This window comes from Trachypithecus francoisi, unplaced genomic scaffold (genome assembly GCF_009764315.1).
Source record: "Trachypithecus francoisi isolate TF-2019V2 unplaced genomic scaffold, Tfra_2.0 Lachesis_group19, whole genome shotgun sequence".
NCBI lineage: Eukaryota > Metazoa > Chordata > Mammalia > Primates > Cercopithecidae > Trachypithecus > Trachypithecus francoisi.
In genome coordinates this window covers 40282367-40307899 of record NW_022681464.1, presented here as the reverse complement: position 1 = coordinate 40307899, position 25533 = coordinate 40282367, and the positions used below count along the sequence as shown (strand labels likewise).

The window sequence follows — 25533 nt, the reverse complement described above, 5'->3', positions numbered from 1 at the left end:
GGGCCAAGGCGGCAGGGCACTTGAGTGTCAGCACCACCTCTAGTGCATGTACACCTTCCTGGGTCATGACAGCCCAGGCACAGCCACAACTTTGCTCTGAAATTGGAGTGGGTGCCCGGAGTGAGGAGAGGCCAGTCAGTGGGATCGGGCACTTCTGAGCCTGCAGGGGCAGGGAGGATTCCTGTGTCCCTGAGAGTGCAGGGATGCCTGAATCCACAGCTGCAGCTGGGCAGGAAGGTGAGGCTCCCACCTGTTCCTGGCTCCTGCCGGCTCCATGGAGCGTGAAGCCTTGGCCATGCCACCCCTGCTATAGCTGGCATCATGGCAGCGGCCACTCCAGTCAGGCCACTGCTGCCATCAGTAGGAAGAAAAAGAAAATAGAAGGAGAACTACTTTACAAATAGTTTATGAAGCTGAAAAAATTAAGTTCCTGATTACCTCCTGCATTTGTAATTCTGTATGCTTTTGACTTCAAAATTGATCAGTTTTTCTTTTTTCTTTTTTTTTTTTTTACTTATATGTGTTGTTTTTGGGTAGATATATGGAAGAGAGGCCACCAAAGTCTTTACCTACTATTATTCACTTTCTCCTGTTTTCTTCACTTGCTCTCTTCTTGTGGCTGGAAGGCTTTGAAATCTTGAAGTGCATCTGCAGTGGACACTGTAGTGGGTATCCCCTTTTAATAAACAGGGCAGCTTGGTTCTAGGCCTGCAGTGGATTAATTAGGAGAAAAGGGGCTCAGATCCTGTTGAAGAGAAATAGGTTTAGTCAGTGGGCAGAATATCATCCCCTTAAGTTTTCTTAAACCTAATTTCTAAAAATCACTGCTAAAGCTCTGGTTTATACTCTCATGATTATACTGTCCCATGAAAAAAGCTACTATGTGAAGAATAAAGCTTAGAAGCAATGCATTTTGAGTGACAAGAGGAAAATAGCTGGAGAAAGCTAGCATAGGAACTTCAGAGTGGTGTATGGAGCAAGTTTCAAGGCTCGCCACAGCTCTTTGCCTTCTTACGGAATGATTATAAGCAAGTTCTGTAGTTATCACATCATCTAGCTCAGAGTGGAAAAGTGAGTCAAACCTGGGGACCCTAACCTTCCCTTCTGGAGAGCAACAAGTTGCATCATCTAGTGATTCTTTTTCAATTTTCCTGATCAATTGCCAGTTTGTTTCATAATTACAGCATTTGCGCCATGAAAGGCAGGTTATAATTTTCAGGATTATAGCTTATCTCCCCTCAGTTAGCATTTCAATTCATGCCTTTCTTTTTGTGGAAGTACTGTTGGCCCTTCAGGAAGTTTAGGAAGCAGGCTGCTGTCATCAGCCACAAGATTAGAAATCTTTTCATAGGTGGATAATATCCTAGGAAAGTTTCTACATGGCGGATAGTCACTTGAGTTTTTGATAATCTTTTTTTGGTTAACTTCCATTTCAAAGGAGGATGTCTTTTAACTTTGTCTCCATATTCTGAGGCTTATCAACAGCACCTATGACCTCTTTTTGACTACAGAGTTGAGGTCTGATGAAAACACGAGTTCGTAAGAGTTGGAGAACACAAAGTTTAGTTCAGCCCTCTCAAATGTGTATGTGATGTGTGTGGCGTGTTGCGTGCATGATTTCCAACAAAATGTGGAAGTAGGTTCAGGGAAGAATGAAGTATAGTATGCTGTTGAAGGCCCTGTCATAGGGACTTGATGAAATATTTACTAAGAACCAGCATTCATACAACTGCTGACACATGCATGCTGGCTGATGCAGTCTGAACAGGAGGCATACACTGGCGATAATTAGTTTCAGGATTTGGCTAGCAGTCCAGTGTCCAATTGGCATGTGGAGAGAGGTATCACTTCTTTAGCTTTTATCGCAAAAGGAATATGGTGCTATTAGTTGGACAAACGTTTTTTAAGTTAAAAGGAGATATTAAAATGCACGTGAAATACCTTTTGTGGTTTTACTATTTTTATGATATTGTTAATTTTTTGCAGCAGAGGAGTAAGGGAAAATCAGGCATTGTTGTATTTCAGTCCAATGTTGTTTGCTGTTTGGAAATGGCAATTAAATTTCATTGGGAAATGGAGAAAAATGATAATGAAATACAGAGAGGAAAATGCTCCACCAAAAGGTTGTATAGTGAAATTTAATAGTTTTTTTTTCCTACTTTTTTTTTGTTGGTGGTGGTGATACATATGGATCACTCGCCCCCAGACTTTTAAAAATGTGTGCTTGAAACTCAGAATGCAGATACCCTAACAATTGACTATCTGAATGTCTATGGGAATTTCATGAATCAAATGAGACTGGAGGATTGTTAATATAGTAGAAAAGTTCTCCCATTCCACTCCATAAAGAATTGATTTTTGAACTTAAGAATATTAAATTTTGGGAGGCAGCACGTAAACGATTCATCCCCAGAAGTCCTCAGTTTTCTTATCTGTGAAGTGGAGCTCACAAGGTTGTCGTGAGTGCTAGAGAGAGTGCATGTTATGTCTGCAGGTAGGTGCCAGGGACCTTCTTTGGGTCTGCAGTGGCTGGCAAATTTGAAACATTCTCTAAAGTTATGGAATTTCCACCCCATAAAACATACATTCCCTTCTAGGCCTTTGTCTTTAGGAATATAAATATAAAATACCATACAGATTGGCGGGCTTTTGACATGAAAATAGGATCAGAACCTTCATACTATTTAGAGATTTACTTTTACCACCTAATAATATATAAGACACCAAAAAAATTTCTTAAATCTGAGAATGTAAATTTCTATGTAAATGTTACTCTCAATTTATCCTTTTTGTTTGTTTATTTGTTGTTTAACCTGGAAAGAATAGTATCTGTGTTTTCCCATCAGCTACTCATTAATTTAGCAGTTCCGGAAGTGCTGAACAATTTTATTAAATAAGAATAGGAAGCAACAATTGTGCTTAAGATTTTTTTTTAAAAACCCACCTACCTAGAAACTGGTAAGATTGAGAAGCTGAGCTGGAAAACGTAGGAAGTTTGCTTTTTCTCACACTGCCCTGTTTGAACCTGCTGAGATTAGACAGAAGATGCAGCTAAGGTTCTGTTGCTGTTGTGTCAGAAATCAGTAGGTGTTTAACAAGCCTGAATATGTTCTGAAAGTAATTACACACACACTGCTTGTGGCTTTCAGTGCTTGTCTCTTATCCTGAATGGACTCACATTTTATAGTGAGCAAGTAGGTATAGTGTTCCTTGGCTTCAGTAATGAACTCGCTCAAATATTGAGAGAAAGTCTATTAAAGAAAGGATCTGAGGAAGTCAGCCCTCTTTTTCTTCATCTCTAGTCCCTCTGGAAGTTGGCAGAGGACGTTCTTTCTAGTTCTGCTGTGTCTTCTGATTTCTTACTCAGTAACTCTGAGTGCTGTATTTGAAGAGGCTTCAGATTGAATTTGGTGCCTTTAAAATTACAAGTTATTCTGTATTTGCCCTTCCATAGCAAGCATAGGATAGGATTCTTTTTTGCCCCCTATCGTATTTGGAGTTCTATGTTAGTCTGGGTTTTTAAAAAATAACTAGGGACTCAATAGTAGCGGCTAGGAGGAAGGAAAGAGATGGAAAGTGACCCAGCTCACTCATTTTCATGTTGGGACAGATCCTCTACTGTCATAGACAACTTTCTCTTTTGCCCTGAAGAAACTGGGAGTAGCTGTTTGAGGCATGTTTCCTGGATTCTTCTTTCTTTTTTAGGGGCCAGGTTTTGAAACAGGGCTGATGTGTAGAAAGCCTGACCACAGATCTTTGACTGGCTGTAAATACCTTCTTAGGAGTAAAGATTCCTCAATGGTGGTTCAGATTGTCCAAAATGGTAAGCAGGTCTCCAGTCACCTTGTGGCAGGTCGATATTAATTATTAGAAAAAGTTGACTATCCCTGTAGAGGTATTTAAGGCAACATAAAATCAAGTAGCATGCACATATTTTAATAATTTAATTGTTTAAATTTCCAGAATAATTCTAACTATATGCCAGATATTTATGTAACATTGCTTAGCACTTTCATTGTTGGGGCAGATGAAGAGACGTGAGGGCAAGTGTTGAGTATGTTTGAAACACCATGGGCAGCCAAGACAGGAAATGAGCTGGAGTGGAAGCTCTGGGACCCATCTGGAAGGATCGATTTAGTGTGCTCACAAGGTTGGATATTGTTCTGTTGGTGTATTGGTTTTCTCTTGTGGCAAAACAACATCGCATAAACATAGTGGCCAAAAACAACACCCGATACACATAGTGGCTTAAAACCGCACATGTGTATCCTCTCACGTTTTGCATAGGCCAGGAGTCCAGCGTGTGTCAGCTGGTCCTGTGTTCAGGGTGCCAGAAAGCAGAAATCAGGTTGTTCACTGACTGCATCCTCATGGAGACATTGGATTAGGAACAGATCAGCTTCATACTCCTTAGGGTTGTTGGCATAATTCATTTCCCTGTGGTTGTACAACTGAAGTCCTCGCTCTCTTGCTGCCTGTTGTCCAGGAACTGCTCTCAGCTAGAGTCCACTCGAATCCTTGCCATGAGGCTCCTGTAGCACAGCCACATAGAACCTCCCTCACCATGATTTGTCTTCTCAGGAATCTCTGACCTCACCATCGGCAACCAGCCAAAGAAAACGCTCTACTTTGAAAGGGCTCACATGATTAGATCAAACCCAAATGGATAATGTCCCGGTCTTAAGGTCAACTCTACCCTCCAACATCACCTAATCACAGGAGTAGGATCTGCTTTATTCACAGTTTCAGGGATGGTGCACGCATATGCACCAGGGAGGCAGGAAAGCTTGAGCCATCTTAGAATTCTGCTTGTCACAGTAGGGGATGGGTGCTTCTGAGGAACTTTATGTAGGGGAGTTATTTGGCTCATTCATGTTTTTAAAACGTTCTTCTATTGGCTAAATAGCAATTGGAGGCTAAGGGAATAGAACAGGGACACTAGTCAGCTCTGTTGTAAAGAACCAGGCAGTAGATGCTGAGAACCAGAACCGAGGCGAGGCAGTTGGCAATGGGGTAGAGAGAAGAGAGTAGATTTGAAAGAACTATCCTGAGAAGGGGCAGGCCTGATCAGTTGGATATAGGAGGGGGATACACGTAGTGGTAAGATCCAGTAACTGATAATGACTTCGAGATTTGTGGACTAGGTGATTGCATAGAGAGTTGTACTACCAATGGATGTAGAATACAAGAGAAAAAGTTTATGGGGGAAGACAGTGAATTTGACTTAGACCTATTGAATTTAAAGTGTCTGCCATATGAAAATAGCAATCTACGATTGCAACTGGATATATTGTTTGGCATTTGCAAGAGAGGTCAAGTTGGTAGACTTTGTGGGAGCCATTATCTTTTTTTTTTTTTCTTTTTTTTTGAGACAGAGTCTCACTCTGTCGCCGAGGCTGGAGTGCAATGGCGTGATCTCCACTCACTGCAAGCTCCACCTCCTGGGTTCACGCCGTTCTCCTGCCTCAGCCCCTGTAGCTGGGATTACAGGGGAGCCATTATCTTTTATACAAATTCAAACGTGGTGGTGAATGAGGTTGTTCAGGTAGTGAGTAAATGAGTAAAAAGAAAAGAGCCTTAATAACTGGACTCTGGGAGATACTAACCTTTGAAGTAGGGAGTGGGGAGAGCTTTCTCAAATCCCCCAACCTCGGGTTCTTGCCCACACAGAACCTGTTTTCCATTTTTACCGTGTTCCAGCTTATGAACTGGGAGTACCGGATCCCTTGGGGGAAATTGCAGTAGTGTCCATCAGACAGTTCAAAAAGAGAGAGTGCATAGAAAAGCATCCTGATACAATTGTCTAAGTGCCACGCAAGGACTAGAAAACAGGAAGTGGAAGGGTGCGTAAGGTACCATCGTGAGGAAGTCATTGAGTGTTGTCATGCTCTTTGATTGATTCCTGTGCCTTCTTTCAGTTCATTGCCAGTTCTCCTTTTATTTCTTTAATTCGGCTTTTGCTGTCTTTCATACATTAGAATTTCAGCTATACAAAGTGGTAAGAACCATAACATTATGTTGCTTATGAGGAATGACTGATGCCTGGTTCTTCTTTGGACAACTTCAGATAAATATTAGAAGTAACTTTACATCAGCATACCGCATAATTGTGATTTTTAGGGTACCATTATTAAAAAGTGTGAAGAGTGGTGTGATTCAGAAAGTTCTCTTAAATGTTTATCTGAAATTAGAAAAAAAATAAAATAAACCCTTTAAGTGTAGCCTCCAGCATTTTTCCAGTTTGGGACTGTAATAATACCCTGCTCTTACCTTCTGGCCCTGGCAGGAGGCATCTGGTGCTGAACTGTTGGTCTCACTCCCTCTCTGCACAGTAGAGAGGCAAAGGATTCTTTTTTTTCTCCTCCATTTTGTGGCTTGTATCGACCAGCCAGTGCACCTTAAGCTTTTTGTTTATTTGTTCTCTCAGGGGTCACAGACTTCCAGTTGTGGGAGTTTTTGTTGGAACAAATAGCATTTCCATCAATAAAGTTAGCTTCCTAGAACTTGCTGTCATGATTTCCCTTGTCAGATGACTACTGTGGATATTTTCTTTCCAGATAAATGGAATTTAGAATCTTCCTGTTGCTTCTCTTGCAAGACTGACCTATTTTGTTAGCACTGCCTAGTGACTGTTTCCTATAATCTAGGTCGAGGATGAGTCTACCGTAGGCAAACCCAAATGACCAGATTAGATATTAATTCACGAAATGCTTTGATTGGTGCAGGTTTCTTCTTGTCAATAAACAAGATACCTTTGTTGTGTAAGAGTGTGTCTGTTCAGCATGACAGACAGCTGTGTTTAACTTGTATGTACATTTGGAATCCTTTTCTAATAAGCACATGAGAAAATTCTAAGTCCTATTCGCACTTAGGAATGCACCTCATTTTCCCTGCTGGTGCTTATAGACATGAGTGATGGTGTGCAGATGCACAGGCAGTGTAAGGAATTGGTTCTTGTTATGGTGTTTGGAAAACTGGAAGGAATACAGAGACTTGTTATTTTTTATGGAATGCCATGGTGACAGCAAATAAAGTCACTAAAAAGGCACCACATTCTTTAGGGAAATGCCATTAGGCTGAGCTTGTAAAACACATGAATGGTTGTAAATGATTACCCCAAGCAAAATGCTTGGTTAATGTCTCCAGTTATTCCTTTAGAAAAAATACTGCCCAGACATCACGACTTACAGAGCTTTCTTTAATAGTATGATGATTGCGAATTCCTCGTGATAGGGGAAAAACAATAAAACACCACCACTAAAATTGGAAATGTAGTATTTCAAAACTGAATTTTACTTTAACTTCGGATTTCCGTTATTTAAACCCCATGTTCTAGCAAGGACTTAGGCTGTTTTACGTAAATGTACCCAACATAATGAAGAGAAAATAAATACGTAGAAAGCAGACCAAGAGAAAATGAGAGTAAGAAGCCAGGCTTGAGGTTAGTCCACAAAAGGCATGTTCTGAGATCTCTAACAGGCACAGAGGAGAAAGCCTCGAGCCAGTGTCCATGCCACAAAAACTACTTGGTAGGTGAAAAGGAGTGAGTTTATTCCAGAGCCAGTTTAAGAGAAACTCTGCTGCAGCTCTCTGAAAGCTTATTCAAGGAGTGGACTGTGAACAGCCGTCAGAAACATCTCGTAATCATTCTTCCTCTCAAGCAAACCTTTAATAAGCATTAAGTAATGATTCATCAGTTTGAGATTATGCTCCTCGTTATGTATGTGAGATGCAACGTGTTATGATGTTTAGTACACATACCACATCCACACACACATATGTGCAAATATGTACATATACATATCTATGTGTTTATGTGTCACATTTTTTAGACACAGGAATTTTGGTATGGATAAAACTAGAGAATGTGGAATTGACATGGGGCCAAAATGGGCTTTCTAGTTCCTTCCCTAACAAGTTTAGATGGTGGGACTGTCACAGAAGATGGGTTGGGCCTGCAGTGTGCTGTTTCCCAGCCATCTCCCTGAAGGACCATTACCGAGAGAACCCAAGTGAGAGGCCACTCATATGTAGCAGCCATGAACCTGCTGAGCCAGTCAGCAGAGAAAAGCAGCCAGTGATTATCCTCAGCAAACTAATGAGGAACAGAAAACCAAATGCTGCACAATCTCATTTATAAGTGGGAACTAAACATTGGGTATATACATGCACACAAAAATAGGGACATAGACACTGGGAACTCCAAAATGAGGGAGAGAGGGTCAGGGAAAGGACTGAAAATGACCTATTGGGTACTATGGTCACTACCTGGGCAACAAGATCAACTGTACCCCAAACCTCAGCCTCATGCAATATCCCAATATAACATCTGCACATGTACCCCAACTCTAAAATAAAAGTTTAAAAATAAGAAATTTAAAATCATCTTCTAGAGATAATTTTGTATAGTCTGCAGTCTTTCCTTCCTTATGAGTCTATGATAATAGGTAGTTTATTTTAGGAAAAAAGTATACATTTTGATTGCATTCATTTGGTGTGTGTGTCATGTATAATCAAATGCATATGTATGTCTGTTACACACTGATATTATTAGCAGAAGAGAAATCAGAATATCCCCAGGAATACATAATTTCTGAATTTATTTCCGTAAGAGGATTGCAGCTTAAAATTTACATTCTCATTCAATAGATACAGATTAAGAACTTCCTTTATATAACCAGAAATTTTAATTTTAATTAATGAGAGATTTAAAAATACATTTATTTTATCTTTTTATCTTCAAAAAGATCTAAAACAACTGCCAAGGTTATAGTTAAGTTATGGATGTGCCCAACACTAAGTTAGAAAACTTAAACAAGAAGCAAAAGTCAAAAATTAATAATTTATAATAAATCTGATAAGGCCTTCAAAAAAAAAAAAAAAAGAGAGACCAGTAGACATTAGGCTGTCAATACACAAATTAATTGGCTTCCTACTAGAAGCCAATGAATGGGATCAAGATAGTTACAATATCTAGGCAATATCTCAGAGCTATATATTTGTTTGCTTATTTTCGAAATGGGGTCTTACTTTGTTGCCCAGGCTGTACTCCAATTCCTGGGACCAGGCAATCCTCTTTCCTCAGCCGCTTGAGTCGTTGGGACTAAAGACATGCTCTACCACGCCTGGACTCAGAGCTGTATTTTAAAATATCAGTGCTAGAGATGATGGGCATCTTCTCATGAGAGATGAGGATTTGACTAGAACATATTCACAAAGAGAGTATCACCCTCCTTCTGCAAGGACGTGGATCACAGAAGTGCCTGAGGTTAAAATATACCTCAAAAATTTGGATCTAGGCCATTTTAGAGACAAAGGGATACTCAGGATCCCAGAACTGTACTTTATAGAGCATGACTTCAATAATTTTAACCCATAAAAACTTTAAAGCACTCATAGGACATTTAAGCTTGAGCAATGTAATTTTTTCTGTAGTCTTCAAGATAACCTCAAAGCAAAATATGTGCCCACATATGTCCATTACTTCATTTCATTTATAGGATTATTAACTGTTAGTCCATTTTAGTCCATTAAATATGCTGACTGCTACAAAAATGTCACTGTCAGTTTTAGAACAGTTTTTAGGTACAAGACCAATTACAGATTTAATAGTTGATACTCCAAACTGTTATTCACATGTTTGTTTCTATAGTTAGATAGGGGGAGAGAATATTTTTCCTAGTTATCCAGGAGTTTAAAGTTTTGAGAAGAGAATCTGAGACACATCCCCCTACCATGCCCGGAACTGCCATCTGCATTCATCAGATGACCACACCTACTAATCAGGTGGTGTCCAGATCCAGGTGTGTTGATAACTGGGCAATTCGTGTGGCCTAATACAGTTTAGCCAAGACCTCTCCTTAGAAACCATGATCCATCATGTATTTTTCTATTTTGTGAAGGATAAAATGTGTATCAAATCAAAGTAATAGAGTCAAACCACAGTTTCAGACCACTTACTCCTTGGGGGAAACTTGAGAAGTTTATCAGGAAGTTAACCTTTATATGACATTTGAGGTGGAACATTAAAAAACTAACAGGTTTTTCATTTGTGGAAATAAAGTATTCTCTTTTTACAAAAATGGGGGTAAAAATTCACCACTGTAGTTCTAGCCAGAGAAGATTATACCCGCATGGCAGAGAAATATAAACAAATTGGTCATGAACAAATTTCAAAGATTAGAGCAGTTGTTGAAGAGTTTTAAAGCAGGAAATGAACCCCAGATGCATTTATTTAGCTTGATTTTCTTCGATATTTTCAAAAAAATGTTTCTGCTCAATGCCTGACACTGTAAGAATACAGTGGTGAGTGGAAATGGCTTATGGGTAGGCTACGGCAACCACGACTCAAATTCTAATACAAAAATAAAAGTGCCCCCCTGACAGTGGCAATGCAGGAGCTATAAAAACATCTTCCCTGAGATTTAACCTAGTCCTGCAGTTCAGGGGTGGAATCCTGAGGAAGGGGTGCTTGAGTGGTAGAAGGATGAGTGGGTAGAAGGCTTCAGGGCGTGGAGGTGTGTGTGCAATCTCCTGTTTGTAGGAGAGAGCCTGGGAGGGGAAGACGTGAGATAGCAGGGAAGCCACAGAGGCAGGCAAGCCTGGGAGGCCCCTGCAGGGACTTCCCACAGTTAGGCTTTTGCTGTCTGTGTCCCAGAAGCATCTCTCGCTACTGAATCTGATAGCTAAACCATGATCTTGTCATATAGCTGTCTTCTCCCTGAGATCCGTGGTTTGTTTTTTTTTTTCCTTTTTCAATGGTAAAAACAGAAGTTAAAATAAATGATACAGTCTCAGGGATAACCTCCCTAAATTTTCACTTCACTGCCCACTGTGCCATCTGAGACCACTTGTTCCACCAAATGAAAGCAAGGAGAGAGCTGGTTTATAGGATCAGCAAGACTTCCAAAAAAGCCCCTCAGTGCTCAACCTTACTCAAGTTTGGCCCCGAGGGCAGATAAGCTCCAGGAAAGACAATTGCCTTATCACAAGCAGAGAAAAAGCAGTGCAGTCTAAAAGCCTATGTAATCTTTTACTTTTGCTTGAATAGAATGTATGCTATTTTCCTACAGATAAAAGAACATTAGAGTTACTCCTCAGGGAAAAAGGCGTACCTATCTTGAAGCCATTTTGAGAGTTCAGTTTGCCTTATGGTTTCACTTTTTATGCGATTGTTATTTACTACCATTTGCAAATGTTACTCATATGTTTTACAGATTGTAACCACAAAACTTAAAGAAATAGTCATCTGAGATTGGGGAAGGAGCAGTGACTACCATTCCTTGGAGGCTGCTGAGCCATGGGATCGCTGCAGTGAGCGCGCCTCCCTGCTGCTCCAGCTTCTCACTCTGCTGAGCCCAGAAGACAGGGCCTGCCTGGTCTGGTTCTCCAATTAGACCAGGCCTCCCATCTTCTTAGCAGGGTTCAGCAGCTTCCTCCCTACCCCTGTTACAGGAGTGGGAACGACTGGGCAAAGAGGATTAGCACTGGCTTTCCGGGATTGTGGGTTCACGCAGTATTAAGCCAGGATGCCCTCACAGAGGAGTGTTAGAAAACAATACTGACCTTTGACGTGTAGACCCAACTATACCCCTCAGTGGCTCAAACAGGGTATTACATGTATCAGAAACGAAAAACAAAAAGTATACAGAATCAAAATATTTAATGATTGAAAAGGTTTTTTCTTCCCCTATCTACTGGACTTTAAATACTCATCTAAAATATGATATGTTCAAGTGCAGACAAGACTGAACTAAGCATCATTTACAGTGTGAGCATGTCCTGTTTTTTTAACCACTTACTTACATTTCATTACAGGTCTTACATAGATTACAATATCATTTTAATTTAAACATTTATATTTAACTGGTAAAATGATACACTGGTAGTTTATATAATAACCTTGACATTCTTTCTCTTTCTATTTATTCTCAGCTTTGCCCTACTAATATAGGCTTAAATAGTTGATGGACAGAAAAGGACACAGATTCACTTAGTACATACTTTTTTAAAGCAATGACAATATTATTCTTACGTTGTTTTCATTATCAATGCCTTATAGAATTGAAAAGTGACAGTGCTAGAAATTCATAGTCATTAAATTCATATTATTGAAAGTGGTGTTTTTATTGTCAATATTTGAATTGCATATAGCTCTTCATTTGACCAAATGGATTATAAATCACAATTCAAGTTTTGTTTGTCTGGGTTTTTTTTTTTTTTTTTTTTTTGAGAATTCTTACAAAAGACATTAAGTACTTCCTCTCACAGGAAAATTCTCAAAGTTTCACGTCATTCAGAATTAGCTAATATAATTATTTTATGTGATTCAAGTTTAAGTATGTGTCTGTTTCAAACGTTCCTCCTTCTTAGACTTCTTTTTCTGCATTCATTTTGCACGCATTGGCTTAGTGACCCGAATCCTTAGCAGATTAACAGCAGGAAATGTTGTCTGACACTTTGCTGCCAACATCTCATATGTGTGATGTGAAACTCTTTGCAAAAAATCAAGCCCGACGTTTTCGCTAGCCAAGAAGCATGCCTTATCATCTACCACAGGGCACATCTCTGAGTGCAAAAGCCTGGTTTCAAATAGAGACTGAAATTACAACAGCAAATGAAGGCAGGAACCAATTGTAGCTGATTAAAAAATAAAAGTGCCTTTAAAGAAAGGTCGATGGGCTTGATATGTAGGAAGGTACTTTTGTCATGTGTGTGTTTGAAGTGTTTGTGCACTGAATCTAAGTCAAAACACAGGTCAACTCTACTGCATGTAAACAGCTCAGTCTAGTTTGGCCATTGCTGTATGCCATCTACATGATGCTATTACACTATCTTATGTTTTGGCTTACAATGTATAATACCAAAATGTGCCAGTATACGCAATATGTATTTAAAACTGTTCTGTGAGTGTGTGTTTATGAATAAAAATTGAATGTAGACTCAGTTTACTAATATCAATACTATTTTTGAATCATTTCCCAGTTTCACCTATATAAAGAGAAGAGATTTGTTTTTCATAAGAGTAATGGTATGAATTGTTTTCTATGATTTCATTGTAGAATAAATAGGATTTTAATAGTACATCAGTCTCTATTCCAAATTCAGCATTGGAAACCTTACATTTATCAGGCTCCTTATCAAAAAGGTCTAATAATAATCACCCACGTTTATTGCTCACGCTTCCCATAAGGTAGGCAATGTACGTTCCAGTGTTTTATCTTAATGCAACAATCCTATGCATAAGTACCCTTATTATTTCCATTTTATAATGAAAACAGTGAAGCTCAGAGAGGTTTAAATAACTTGTCTAACATCACAGAGCTGATTAGTTGTAGAACTAGAGTCCGGCCTCGGGACTGTCTAATATACTGTACTTGAATAATGGGAAGACAAACTTTCAGTGGGTAGGAATATCCATCTTAAAGGTGTTTAAATAACGCCAGATGAATTCTCATCTGTAGATAATTTAGACCTGGAAATTAAACACATATGTTCACTGTTTTATTTATAAACTTACCAAGACCAGGAAATAGTTTCATATTCCTATGTTTAACAGAAGGCTCCAGATCATTATTGCTAACTTGATTAAATGAGAATGTGACAGAACAATTGTTGACTGACTGACGAATGTTTGAAAGAAGTTACCCTCATGGTTTTCTGAAGAGCTGGTTGCTCATGAATTTAAAGAAAGGACTGACAATATATGTACCATCTAGAGAGAAGAAATGTGATCTCTGCCTCTCACATCAGCCCTCTGTGCATATGCTGCCTGGATCACATTTGGGGTTAGTACATAGGCTGAAAGATCCCATTAAGTCCTGCCTCTTGAGAATGGATGTGGATAATGGACTTTCCATGCTTCTTAAACATGGCATTGCACGTACACTTGAGACAAAAAGCCCAAAAAGACAGGAGATGCACATAGGATAGCTGGTGCCTTATCTTTCTTCTTAGGGCTTCCCAGCTCCAGCCCTTTCTCAGGCTTTATGGACTCTGTTGTCCCAGACCAGACACCACCATCTTTTGTTCCTGGGTTTGACTATGGCCCTTTGGCATTTTCCAAGTATGGATTTAAAAAAAAAACAAAAACAAAAACCACTCTCCACTTAAATTTCAAGGCAATGTTATAGAGTATTTTTCTATCAAGAATGCATTAGGAAAAAAGGAAGCCCAGGAAAGGTGACTTACGCAGAGTCCAGGTGTCTGATTTGGGCTGTGGCCCAGAGAGTTTGGTGAGCCCTTCAGAGGCTCCATCTTTGAGGTAAATGGTAGTGCAGTCATTTAGAAATAAAGACAAGTCCGAGTGACCTTTAAATGTGAGGAAAATGAAAAGGCATTCAGGGAGGAAAAAACGCAATTAGGGCAGGAAGCATGGGGGGAAAAAGATGACGTTTTGTTAGATTCGTCCAAAATAATGTGAGAAAAAATTCTTTCTTGAAATTCCTGTCAGTAGCACTTCTTAGACACATAGATCGAATGCCTGCTGTGTTCAGGACACCATACCCGGGCAGTAAAAAGGGCAAGCAGTTTTCCGTCCTCAGGGAGCAGAAATAGGACTTCACAAAATACTACACTCATGAAGGAATATAACTTCCAAAAGAAAATCAGGGGTCTGTGTGAGGAAGATAGGTGATGGAGAGAATGAAGTACTTGGGATGTAGACGGCCCCTCAAATAAGGATACAGAAGCATCAGTTTTGCTGGAAATTTTCAATATCATAGCCCTCCATAATTTCTTGTAGTAACACAAGTGGATTTGAGCCTAAGCCAGCATAGGCAGGAGGCTTTTTTATTTTCATTTTTCAACATTATTGTCTAAAGAAACGCATGTGTGCATCCTGAAGAGCATTGCCGACACACACACCTTCTGATGCAGGAGCCCCATTCCTTCCTGAGCAGCAGGGACTGCTGCTTAGCTCCAGTTCTCAAGCTAAACAACTTGTTCTCCTCCTCCTCTTCGTGACTATACAGCTTCAGATAGATAACTGTACCCTGTCTTCTAAGGCTAAAAGACAGTTTTTGACTTGACAGATTTCTCTAATTTCAGCTGTGCCAGAAGAGGACTTCACTCAGGCTGATTCATAGCTTTGTAAGAGTGAAGGAAAAAAACTATTATATTGTAGTCCGGTGCTGAAACTTGACGCAATTTGTGTCTTCCTGCTTTTGCACTCATTGTCTTGGGCGCAGATTAAGAGATGATTTATAAGGATTCAGGAATGGAAGCAATGCCCATTTTGGAGAAAGCTGTGCCAAGGAGAGTTGTCCTCCCTGGGTTCAATGGCAGGTGTTTGTACCTGTCAGTCACCCCAGTTACCTGCTAGGGAAGATGTGAATGCTCCTGGCTCTAAAGAGGAGATCAAGACATTTATTAACGTACTAAGGGTCATTCTTTAGTAATGTAACAGGATCTTGAGTAAAAGTATATTTTAACTATACAAAGGGAAAGTGTCTCCCTGTTTCTTAAAAAAAACACAACAAATTTCTAAACATTTCTATTTTTCTTATGTTGTATTCATAGTTTTTAATGAAAGTTAGTGTTTTTGTGTTTCTTTCCACACTTTAGTGGTTTATTATTTCTGATTTATGTCATTTTATTTTAGCATTTGACTGGTTTATCATTTCCTGAGAACTTTTATTTTTCAGGAAAATGTGTTGGAATGAATGTCTTCAGATTTTTAAGCCTAGGTCAACATAGAAAGACCCCATCTCTACAAAAGAATTTTTATAAGATTTGCCGGAAATGATGTTACATGCCTGTATGCTGACTGGGGTGGGAGGATTACTTGAGCCCAGGAGGTCGAGGCTGCAATAAGCTATGATTGCACCCCTGTACTCTAGGGTGACAGAGTGAGACCCTGCCGCTAAAAAAAAAAAAAAAAAATGGATTTTAGGCACATGTGTCTGTGTAAACCAATTTTACTATAATGCAACTATGAATTTAATTTAGCCTAGACTAAATCTGAAAAAGCTACATACTTCCTCCCAAAAACGTAAAATGTCTTTAGAGTCCTCATATTTAAAAATTTACAAGTTGCAAACACATTTTAATATAAAGTGACTGTTCAGCCATATCAGCATACCAGCATGCATTACCTGGGAATCTTTAAAAAAGATTGGAGCCCAAGGTGGATGGATCACTTGAGGTCAGGGGTTTGAGTGACCACGTCTCAACTAAAAGTGTCGAAACCATGTCTCTACTAAAAATACAAAAATTAGCTAGACCTGGTGGTGGGCAGTTGTAATCCCAGCTACTCGGGAGGCTGAAGCAGGCGAATCACTTGAACCCAGAAGGCAGAGATTGCAGTGAGCTGAGATCATGTCACCGCACTCCAGCCTGGGCAACAGAGTGAGACTCCATCAAAGCAAAGCAAAAAGCGGATGCCTTGGTCCAACTTCAGAAATTCCAATGTAATTGACCTGAGGTAGGGGCCTGGACACTGACATGTTTTAAGTGCCCCCAGGATCCACGGTTGAAAACCACTGGTTTAAAACATTGCTTCTGTGTCATTGCTTATGGCTTGCTAGTAAGAAAAATACTTTTGTAAAGTTTCATCAAGTTATTGTTTTAATCTCTTAATGGAATTTGACAAAAAAAAGAGACGCCGTGAAATATGACATGCAGGAGGCCCAATGCCATTGCAAATGTCTTTACCGTCAGGGCACGTGAGTGCCCAGAGACACAGCTGGGATGTAAGGCAGGATATAGAGAGTGCAGCCATAAAGCGCTACAAAGTCCAAAGGAGAGAGAAATCACATTTGTCTGGGAAGACAGGAAATGCTTCAGAAAGTTGGTACTGGAGAAACCTCTTGAAGGACGAGAGGACCTAACAGGCAAAGCAGAACATGTGGGACACTGAGAGCGTCATTTTGGGTAATGCCTGAGATGGATTGAAACACATCAGAACTGTTTAACTCAATGAGTTCATCATGATAGTATGAAGCCAAAAGATCTAATTGGTGACGTTGGGTGATGCTAGGGAGCCAACTCATTATCTTGAAAATGGATCAAGGGAGAGAAACAAGCATTTATCTTCATTTTCTTACTTAAACTGTGTCACTGGGTAAACAAATAGTTTTGACAAAAAGAAATACCTCTTTATAAACATGCTCCAGTTAATAAATGGAGAAGAAATGATTCAGATTAGAATATCACCATTTTGCAGTCTGGAATGAATGATATAGGACAATGATCATCAGTGGCTGCTAATATCACACATTTAAAAAAACATCAAGCAGTCATGTAATGCCTCCTTATGAAGTATCATTTATGAAAAACAAACCAGAACCTGACGAAGCTTCTAGATGTAACTCCCAGTTTAGGGGCCATTCAGGAGACTGGGAGAGCTGGTAAATTACACCATAAAGATGCAAACAGCAGAATCTACACTGAAAGAACTCCACAAGCAAATGACCTAGTTTCTTAGGCAAGTTAATTTCAAGGGGAAAACCAACATAAGTGGGGAATTATCAGGTTAAGTTTTGAATTTCCTAAAATGTTGATTCAATTAAAATTTTAAGTTTGTATTTACTCATGATGAAAGTACCATCATTTGGAGCTTAACTTTTTTTTTTTTTAGCTAAGTTTCTTAAGTAATTATTTTATTAACAATTTAAACTAAGAATGTACTTTTTGTCAGTCTTTCTCTTTTTAATTAGTAGATGTATTTTTCTGGAGCAGTTTTAGGTTTATAGAAAAACTTGAGCAGAAAGCACAGAGTTCCTATATACCCCCTCACACTCTTCCCCTCACCCCCCAGTTTCCCTATTTTTATTTTTTGCTATTTCTTACAGGAAGGATCCCCTATTTTTAACATTTTGCATTAGTGTGGCACATTTGTTAACAACTGATAAACCAATATTGACACAGTATTGTTGACTGAAGTCCATAGTTTACATTACAGTTTATTCTTTGTGCTATTCATCCTGTGGGTTTTGACAAATATACAATGTCATGCTTTCACCATTTCATGATCATACAGATAATGGACCGTTTCATTGTCCCCCACATCCCCTGTTAGCCACCTATTCATCGCTCCCCACCCCCAAACCCTTGGCAACCATTGGTCTTTTTGCCTTAAGTTTTGCCTTTTTCCCTTAGTTTTGCCTTTTCTAGGATGATATGTACAGTAGTCCCCCCCACCCATTATCTGCAGTCTCACTTCCCCATACCGTTCTCCACAGTTTCACTTACCCACAGTCACTGTCTGAAAGCAGGTGAGTTCAGTACAGTAAGATATTTTGAGGGAGAGATAGAGACCACACTCGCATAACTTTTATTACAGTTTATTTTGTAATTATTCTATCTTACTATCAGTTATTGTTAATCTTTTACTGTGCCTATTTTATAAATTAAACTTTATCAAAAGTATATATGTATAGGAAGAAACAGAATACGTAGCATTCACTACTACCTGTGGTTTTAGGCATCCACTCGGGGCCTTGGAACATAAAATCCCATAGATAACGGGAGACTACTGTAGCTGGAATCATACAGTATGCATTCATTTCAGATGAACTTGTTTCACCTAGCAGTATGCATTTAAGGTTCTTTAATATCTTGATAGCTCATTGTTTTATCAGTGAACATTATTCCATTATCTGAATGCACCACAGTTTGTGTCTTCATTCACATAAAGAAGGACTTCTTGGTTGCTTCCAAGGTTTGGCAATTATGAATAAAGCTGTTATAAACATTTGTGTGCAAGTTTTTGAGTGGACATGAGTTTTCAACTCATTTGGGTAGATACCAAGGAGCATGATTGTTGAATATTGCAAGAATAGGTTTAGTTTTGTAAGAAACTGCCAAACTGTCTTCCAGAGCAGCTCTACCATTTCGCAGTCTTGTCAACAATGAGTAAGAGTTCCTGTTGCTCCACATCCTCACGAGCACTTGGTATTTTTATTGTTCTGGATTTTAGCCATTCTGACATACGTGTGGAGCTATCTCACTGCTGTCTTAATTTGCAGTTCTCTAATGACATTTGATGTGGAACATCTTTTCATATGCTTATTTGCTCTCTGTATATCTTTGGTAAGGTGTCAGTTCAGATATTTTGCCCATTTTTAAATTGGGTTGTTTTCGTATTGTGTTTGAAGAGTTCTTTGTATGTCTTGGGTACCAGTTCTTTATCAGATATGTGTTTTGCAAATATTTTCAGCCAGTCTCTGGCTTACCTTTTCATTCTCTTTAAGTTCTCTTTTGACAAACATCTCCTAACACCCAACGATTTCAAGAATCAATTTGGAAAAGTTTTTAATTAAAGAAAAAATGTAAAAAGTTATGAAACTTGTTGCTTGGAGATATGCCATTTTTAGGATATTTCCTTTAAAGCTTTCCTGATTGTTGGACTGCGGTATGTCCGTTTACCTTATCAGAAACAGAAATGCAGTTTGTCAGGGGAAGTTTTAAGAAGAGGGCAAGCTACCATTGGTTTGTTACTCTAGGAAAGTAAAATCACGTTTTGGGGATGACATCATACTGAATACTATACACAAACTGAATGCTTTTGAGTCAGAGATGATTTAACCACTCACAAAGAACTGTAAGACTAAAATCTCAGTCTTTTCTGATTAGTTAAATTATCCATCAGTTTAGAATACCTCTTTTTTTTAAAAAAATTACTCAGTTCTTGACTCATAGTGTAGCATGTAACCACACCCAATGATAGTAAGATACCTAGATTTGATTACTTAATGAACAACATGTCTTTGAAACCATAATAAACATAATTTTTCCAAAATTTCCAGTCTGATTGATTGTTGAGATTTAGTCATATGATAAACATTATTACCTGCAGGTACATGCAGATATCAACAAGTAGAATTAGTTGACTTGGAAAGTTGAATAATATGCTAGAAAAAAAATTATCTGGGTTAGAAGAATCAAGAAACTTTCAGAGTTGGGAGAGAAGGGATCCAGTCCAGGGCTGGAAAATAAGTTTCATGTCATGTCCCACCTCTATCCATTGGCAGCATCTTTCTCATCATGATGTGAAGAAGGATGCTGATGCCCGCTCTGGGTGCTATGGGAGAGAGTGCCTCAATCCATTAGTGGTTTGCAAAAGGAAGCCCAGTAAGAGCCTCAAGCCCATAAACATCTTGCCCAGTAGAATCTTACATCCCCACTCAAGGATGAGAAAATGGAGACCCAAATAACTTAAAAACCTTTTCCAGAGTCACCCAGTTGGTTGGTGGCCATGCTTATGTTTAGCAGGTCAGAATTTCGTTGCTTCCATCCCATGATATAACCATCTACAGTTGATATCAGACAACTGGTCTCAGCTCTAAGGGCTAGGAAAAAAAATCTCCAGTGTGGACTAGTATGTCATTGTCTTTAAAACTAGGGTTTAAAATATGTTTAAAATATTCAGTAAGAAAAGGTCTGGTCTATTTAGGAGAAAGGTGGGACTCATTAATAGAAATCAAATTGCGAGGAACCAGAAAAGTGAGAGCCAGTTAGCATTAACAGTCTGTGCTTGAGCTAACCCATGTCTCTTGTTAGGCAAAGGAAAGAACACAGCAGCCAGAAAGTGGAGAATTGTAACTATGACCAGGGCAGCCTGCAGCATATTCAGAAATGATTCCTCCATTGAGAACTGGCTGCGGTCTCTTGGGTCAGAGAATATAGGAGACATAGGGTCCTGTGAAGCCTTGTAGAGAAAAGTTTTTGTGTTTGCATTTGTTTTGGTTTTTGTTTACTCATTGAGAAAGTATTTGGCCAGACACTGATATATATTTTTCTATGTTGTGTGTATGTAGGTAAAAAAAAAAAAAAAAAAAAAAAAAAAAGGGTCAAGCTAAAGCAATTAGGTAGTAAGTAGGCATTTGATATCTAAAGAGTGGGACATGTTAATTATAAAGCTGCTTATTGGCGCCACCAGGAGTTGGATATGTACTCCTATATAAAACATGTATAATAATCTGCTCTACTTTAGTTATTCTACCATTTGTCAGCCACCAGGCTATAATAATGGCTGACATCTATAGAATGCTTAATAAATATGCCACCACTAGACCACGTTTGAATACATTATTTGATTTTAATGTCGTCCATCCCAAAGAAGCAAGTAGTGTAATACCCATTTTACATAGCTGCAAGGGACATCCTGAAGATTCAAGCCCAGGTTTACCTGATTCTAAAATCACTTCCCAGGTCATCACATAAGTCTGTCTCTCTCATCCAACTGCTTTGAACCTCTGTTCTTATCTGTGAACAGCAGATCATACCAATAGAAGCATCAGAAGAACCCATTTTTGTGAAAACTTTATAATTTGTGAAGGATTATTCAGAAATAATATGCTTTTATTTATAAATAAATGATTTAAACCAGCAAACGGGGGCGTCATTGTCGTAATATTTATTCATAGCCGATGTGCAATGTTACGTAGTTTTGCTAACAAGTAATTTATTTTCATAATATTTTATGGAACTGTTTTTTCCAAATACATCATTGATTATTTAGCTAGCTATGATTTAGGCCTACTTTTCTATCATAAATTTGCCTTTTCTCCTAAATAGTCATGCTTGAGGGGACTGAGTAATTGCTTTCAGGATAATTACAGCTGCACAGTAACACAACACACGAGTCACAGGTCTTTTGAATGCTTATTATTTTGGCATAGACATAGTTGATCAGTTTTCATATTTCTCATTGGTATTACATTAAATCTTAAAGACATATGCTTAATGTATTAGATGTAAAATGTTAGTACTGCACTAATAAAAAACTAGTTTAGTTTATTTGTTGCCAGTTAATTCATCACAGACTTCATGACTGTGTTTAAAGGCCTTTGAACGATTAGATGAAAAAATGATATGTCACAATAAATTAAGCCGATGAATTTTTTTTCCAAATGACTACCTTTTTCTCCAGATGGCTGCTTGATGGTCAGAAATATAACTCATATATCTCTATTTTGTATTTATATATGATAGCTCAAGTATTCTTTAAACTTAATATTTTGTTATGTTTAATAAGGATTTGCTCTAAAAAAGTTGAGAAAAACTCTGTACAAACTGAAATTGGTGACAAAAGAAAAACAAAACAAAAATAATGAAATTTGTTTAATGGATTTTAGAAAGTGGTCCTTAGAATTTCTAAGTCAGGATTTGGGATAGAAAGTTTTAAGTGAGAGTCTGCCTAAGAAAAGGAGCAGGGTTAATTCTTCTCAGGCTCGGAAGTTTATCTCATAGAGCTGCAGTCCCCCACCTTTTTGGTACCAGGGACCAGTTTCATGGAAGATCATTTTTTTCCATGGACTGGGGTGGAGGATGGTTTTGGGATGAAACTGATCCACCTCAGATCATCAGGCATTAGATTCTCGTAAGGTGCACGCAACCTAGATCCCTTGCATGCACAGTTCACAATAGGGTTCGCACTCCTATGAGAATCAAATTTTGCCACTGATCTGACAGGAGGCAGAGCTCGGGTGGTAATGCTTGCTCGCCTGCCACCCACCTCTTGCTGTGCAGCCCTGTTCCTAACAGACCGTGGACCAGTACCCATCCATGGCCCAGGGGTTGAGGACTCCAAATCTAGATAATTGAGTTAGGGCACTCTGCAATATGGCTTTTGTTGGTTTGTTTTATACTCTTTCACTCTCAGGATTTTTATATTTCACATATTTAGGCCTCCAAGCATCACATTATTTTCCCCAGTTGCTTCTATTTCGAAATCAGCCACTGGTCACCTGTACGTACTAAGTAGCACTGTTGATACTTTGCTTTTGTTTGTTTAATCGTAGGGGTGGGCTTTTGTAGATTAAAGCCTCCCCTCTGCCCCCCAACCCCCATTTTTCAGCCTTTTTTGCACTTAACAGGAAATGGCAAAGTGACCACACTTGTTGGTCACTCCCTAAAGTTACACCAAGCAATGTTTTAAATATTACCTGGTTTTATCTCTGATGTTTGGGAGAACTTTCTTTGTGTTCTATTGACTTGCTTTGCTTTTCTGTTTCCTGTAGAAACGCTCCAGAGGACAAGTGCTATTTGATAAAGTGTGCGAACACTTGAACTTGCTAGAGAAAGACTACTTTGGGCTTACGTATCGAGATGCTGAAAACCAGAAGGTGAGTGATCAAAAGCAATGCAAAATAAGATGGCTTGAACTGCTCATTACTGCCAGAAAGTGAACTGAGACTGAATGGGTGGATCACTTTCTCCACCTCCCTTCATACTCCCACACTTTCTACTTTGAGTCTGTAAATGTTGTTAATCATCTATTCCTTGATGAAGGAAATCACTGACAGCTTCCTTTAATCTGGAATATTCTGGTAACAGTAAATGAACCCTTGTTTTTCATGCTTGAGTTATCTGTGGTTCCTGGAAGGCATTTTATGTGGTACCTTTTGCAGGGGGTGGCGGGTAATATATTTCAGTAGATTATTTGAACCAATGAAAATAAATGGATATTTATGTAAAAATCATGCTCATACCCCAACATTCTGTGAAGATATTATGATTGTAACTGTTGCTGCTGCCCTATTTTTCATTCATCTTTTTATGCTTTCATATTGTTTCTTAAATCAGAATATGAGGGGGATTGTGTGCTTACCTGACACTTATCTAATGTGTTTAGTACACGTTTTATGTTTAATGCAGTATCTCTGTAGACTTTGTTCAGGGCTGTATCTCCTTAATCCACATAACTACCTGAGAAATACAGAAAAGGAAATCATTTCCGTTGCATTCACACTGGAAGCTGACTCAGAAATTTTGCTCATAGTTGTTACTAGTTTTGGTGTTGTGCCATAAATCATCCTTAATACCTCCCGAATTCTCCAGACAATGGCTAACTTCATTATTAAACATCTGATTTTACCAATGAGGAAAATCAGAACTCACAAGCAGCTGTTGATTTGTTAGGGAAGCTTCCTAGGGGGATACCTGAGGATCTTTCATTGCAGAAGTCTCTAATGTGGAACTGAGTGGCTGTGACATCAGTGTATCCAATTACATATAGTTTTAATTTATCCTAGTAACTTGTTTGAACATAGAATCTTCTGCCTTTTTCCCTCTGTTTCTGTGCTAGCTTGAATCCCTGAAGGCAACGGTTATAAAAGAAAAAGACTTTTGTCGGGCCCAAACTGCATACATGTTCATTTTCTCATTCGACCAGTGCCTGGGCCTTTGGAGGGCTTGGCAGAGGGGCACCAGATGTGGGGCAAGGACCACAGTGAGGGAAGCCTTCCAGCGACCACTGACTTCTCACTGCGTTTCGGGAGAGTCTGTACCTAATCAACATTAAGTCATTTTTATTCTCCTCTGATGCAAATTCAAAATGTCCTTTCCTTTTCAGAATTGGTTGGACCCTGCTAAGGAAATAAAAAAACAGGTTCGAAGTAAGTTCTTTTGGATTATTTTTTGTGGAAATGTGAAGGTTTTCAGAGAGCAAGTTGTCTGAATTTGTAGCCCATACCTAAGTGGCTAGCGTGAATACCAACTTTTCTTGTGTCAAATTTGATCTGGCAATTCCGATAGCATTCATTTTGTAGCTGTCACAACTTGGGAGTCAAAGGGACTACGATGGTTGGCCTGTTTCTCTGCCTGTGAATAGATGTCAAGTGTATGATTTAATCAACTGATGTTAGAATTGGCAATTAACCATTTAAAAGTTCCAAACTGCATTATTAATGTTCCAACAGTCACAAAAGTATGAAAGGCCAGATAAAAGTCATAATCATTTCATAGCTTTGAAAAGGAATAACAAGTCAAACTGAAGGTTACTGTCTGGTAACAGCCTCTTTTCCTAGTCCCCTGAAGGCAATTTGAAAAATACGTATTTTAATGGACCAAACAATTGCATGAGCAAGTGACAAATTTAAAATACAAGTAGCTAATAAGTATTAAACAAGTTGCTAAATTTTACGAATGATTAAATGCAAATTAAAATGACACATCATTTTTCACCTATTCAGATGACCAAAGAATTAGGGTTTAATAATAAATTATAGCACTTATTTACTCAAGAATAAGTTGGTTCAATCATTTCAGAGGGCAGTTTGTCAATATTTATTAAAATTTAAGCTGTACTTACTCTTTGACCCTTAATTTCACTTGTGGGAAATTTATTCAGCATATGTATTAACGAGGAAAATGTGCATGTGTATAGCAAATGAAGGTTCACTATCTTACTATTTACGGTAGGAGAAAACTAAAAGCATCTTAATTATCCACGTATAAAGAAATTATTAAGTCAATCATGGAATAGCCATATAAATACGTATTAGTTCTCCTTAGTGAAAATCAGTTTGCAGAATATTTTCTATAGCACAATCACATTTGTTTTTAAAAAATTATATCTGTATAGATGTATGGAAAACTTTTGGAAAGCAGGAAGATTTTATTGGTAATTACTCCAAGGTAGGGGTTGAGGAGGAGGAGTTTTTAAAATTTTTTACCCTTTGCTATAGCTCTTACTTTTGCTGCAAACATGGATACTAACTTAAAATAACTACATTTTTATTCGTATTTTTGTCAGAGAAGTCTGAATTCTTTCAAACAACTAATTCTAGTTAAATAATACATTTAAGA

General features: G+C 38.6%; 1 protein-coding gene across 26 annotated transcripts in view; it reads left to right on the top strand.

Annotated features, from left to right (window-relative positions):
- Positions 1 to 25533, top strand: part of EPB41L3 (erythrocyte membrane protein band 4.1 like 3) — a 243028-nt gene that overhangs the window by 167136 nt on the left and 50359 nt on the right. For all 26 annotated transcript variants that reach the window (XM_033178269.1, XM_033178260.1, XM_033178267.1 and 23 more), the window contains exons 4-5: positions 22965 to 23069; positions 24299 to 24341. In XM_033178269.1, coding sequence (XP_033034160.1) covers positions 22965 to 23069; positions 24299 to 24341 — 148 coding nt within the window. The remainder of the gene's footprint in view (positions 1 to 22964; positions 23070 to 24298; positions 24342 to 25533) is intronic.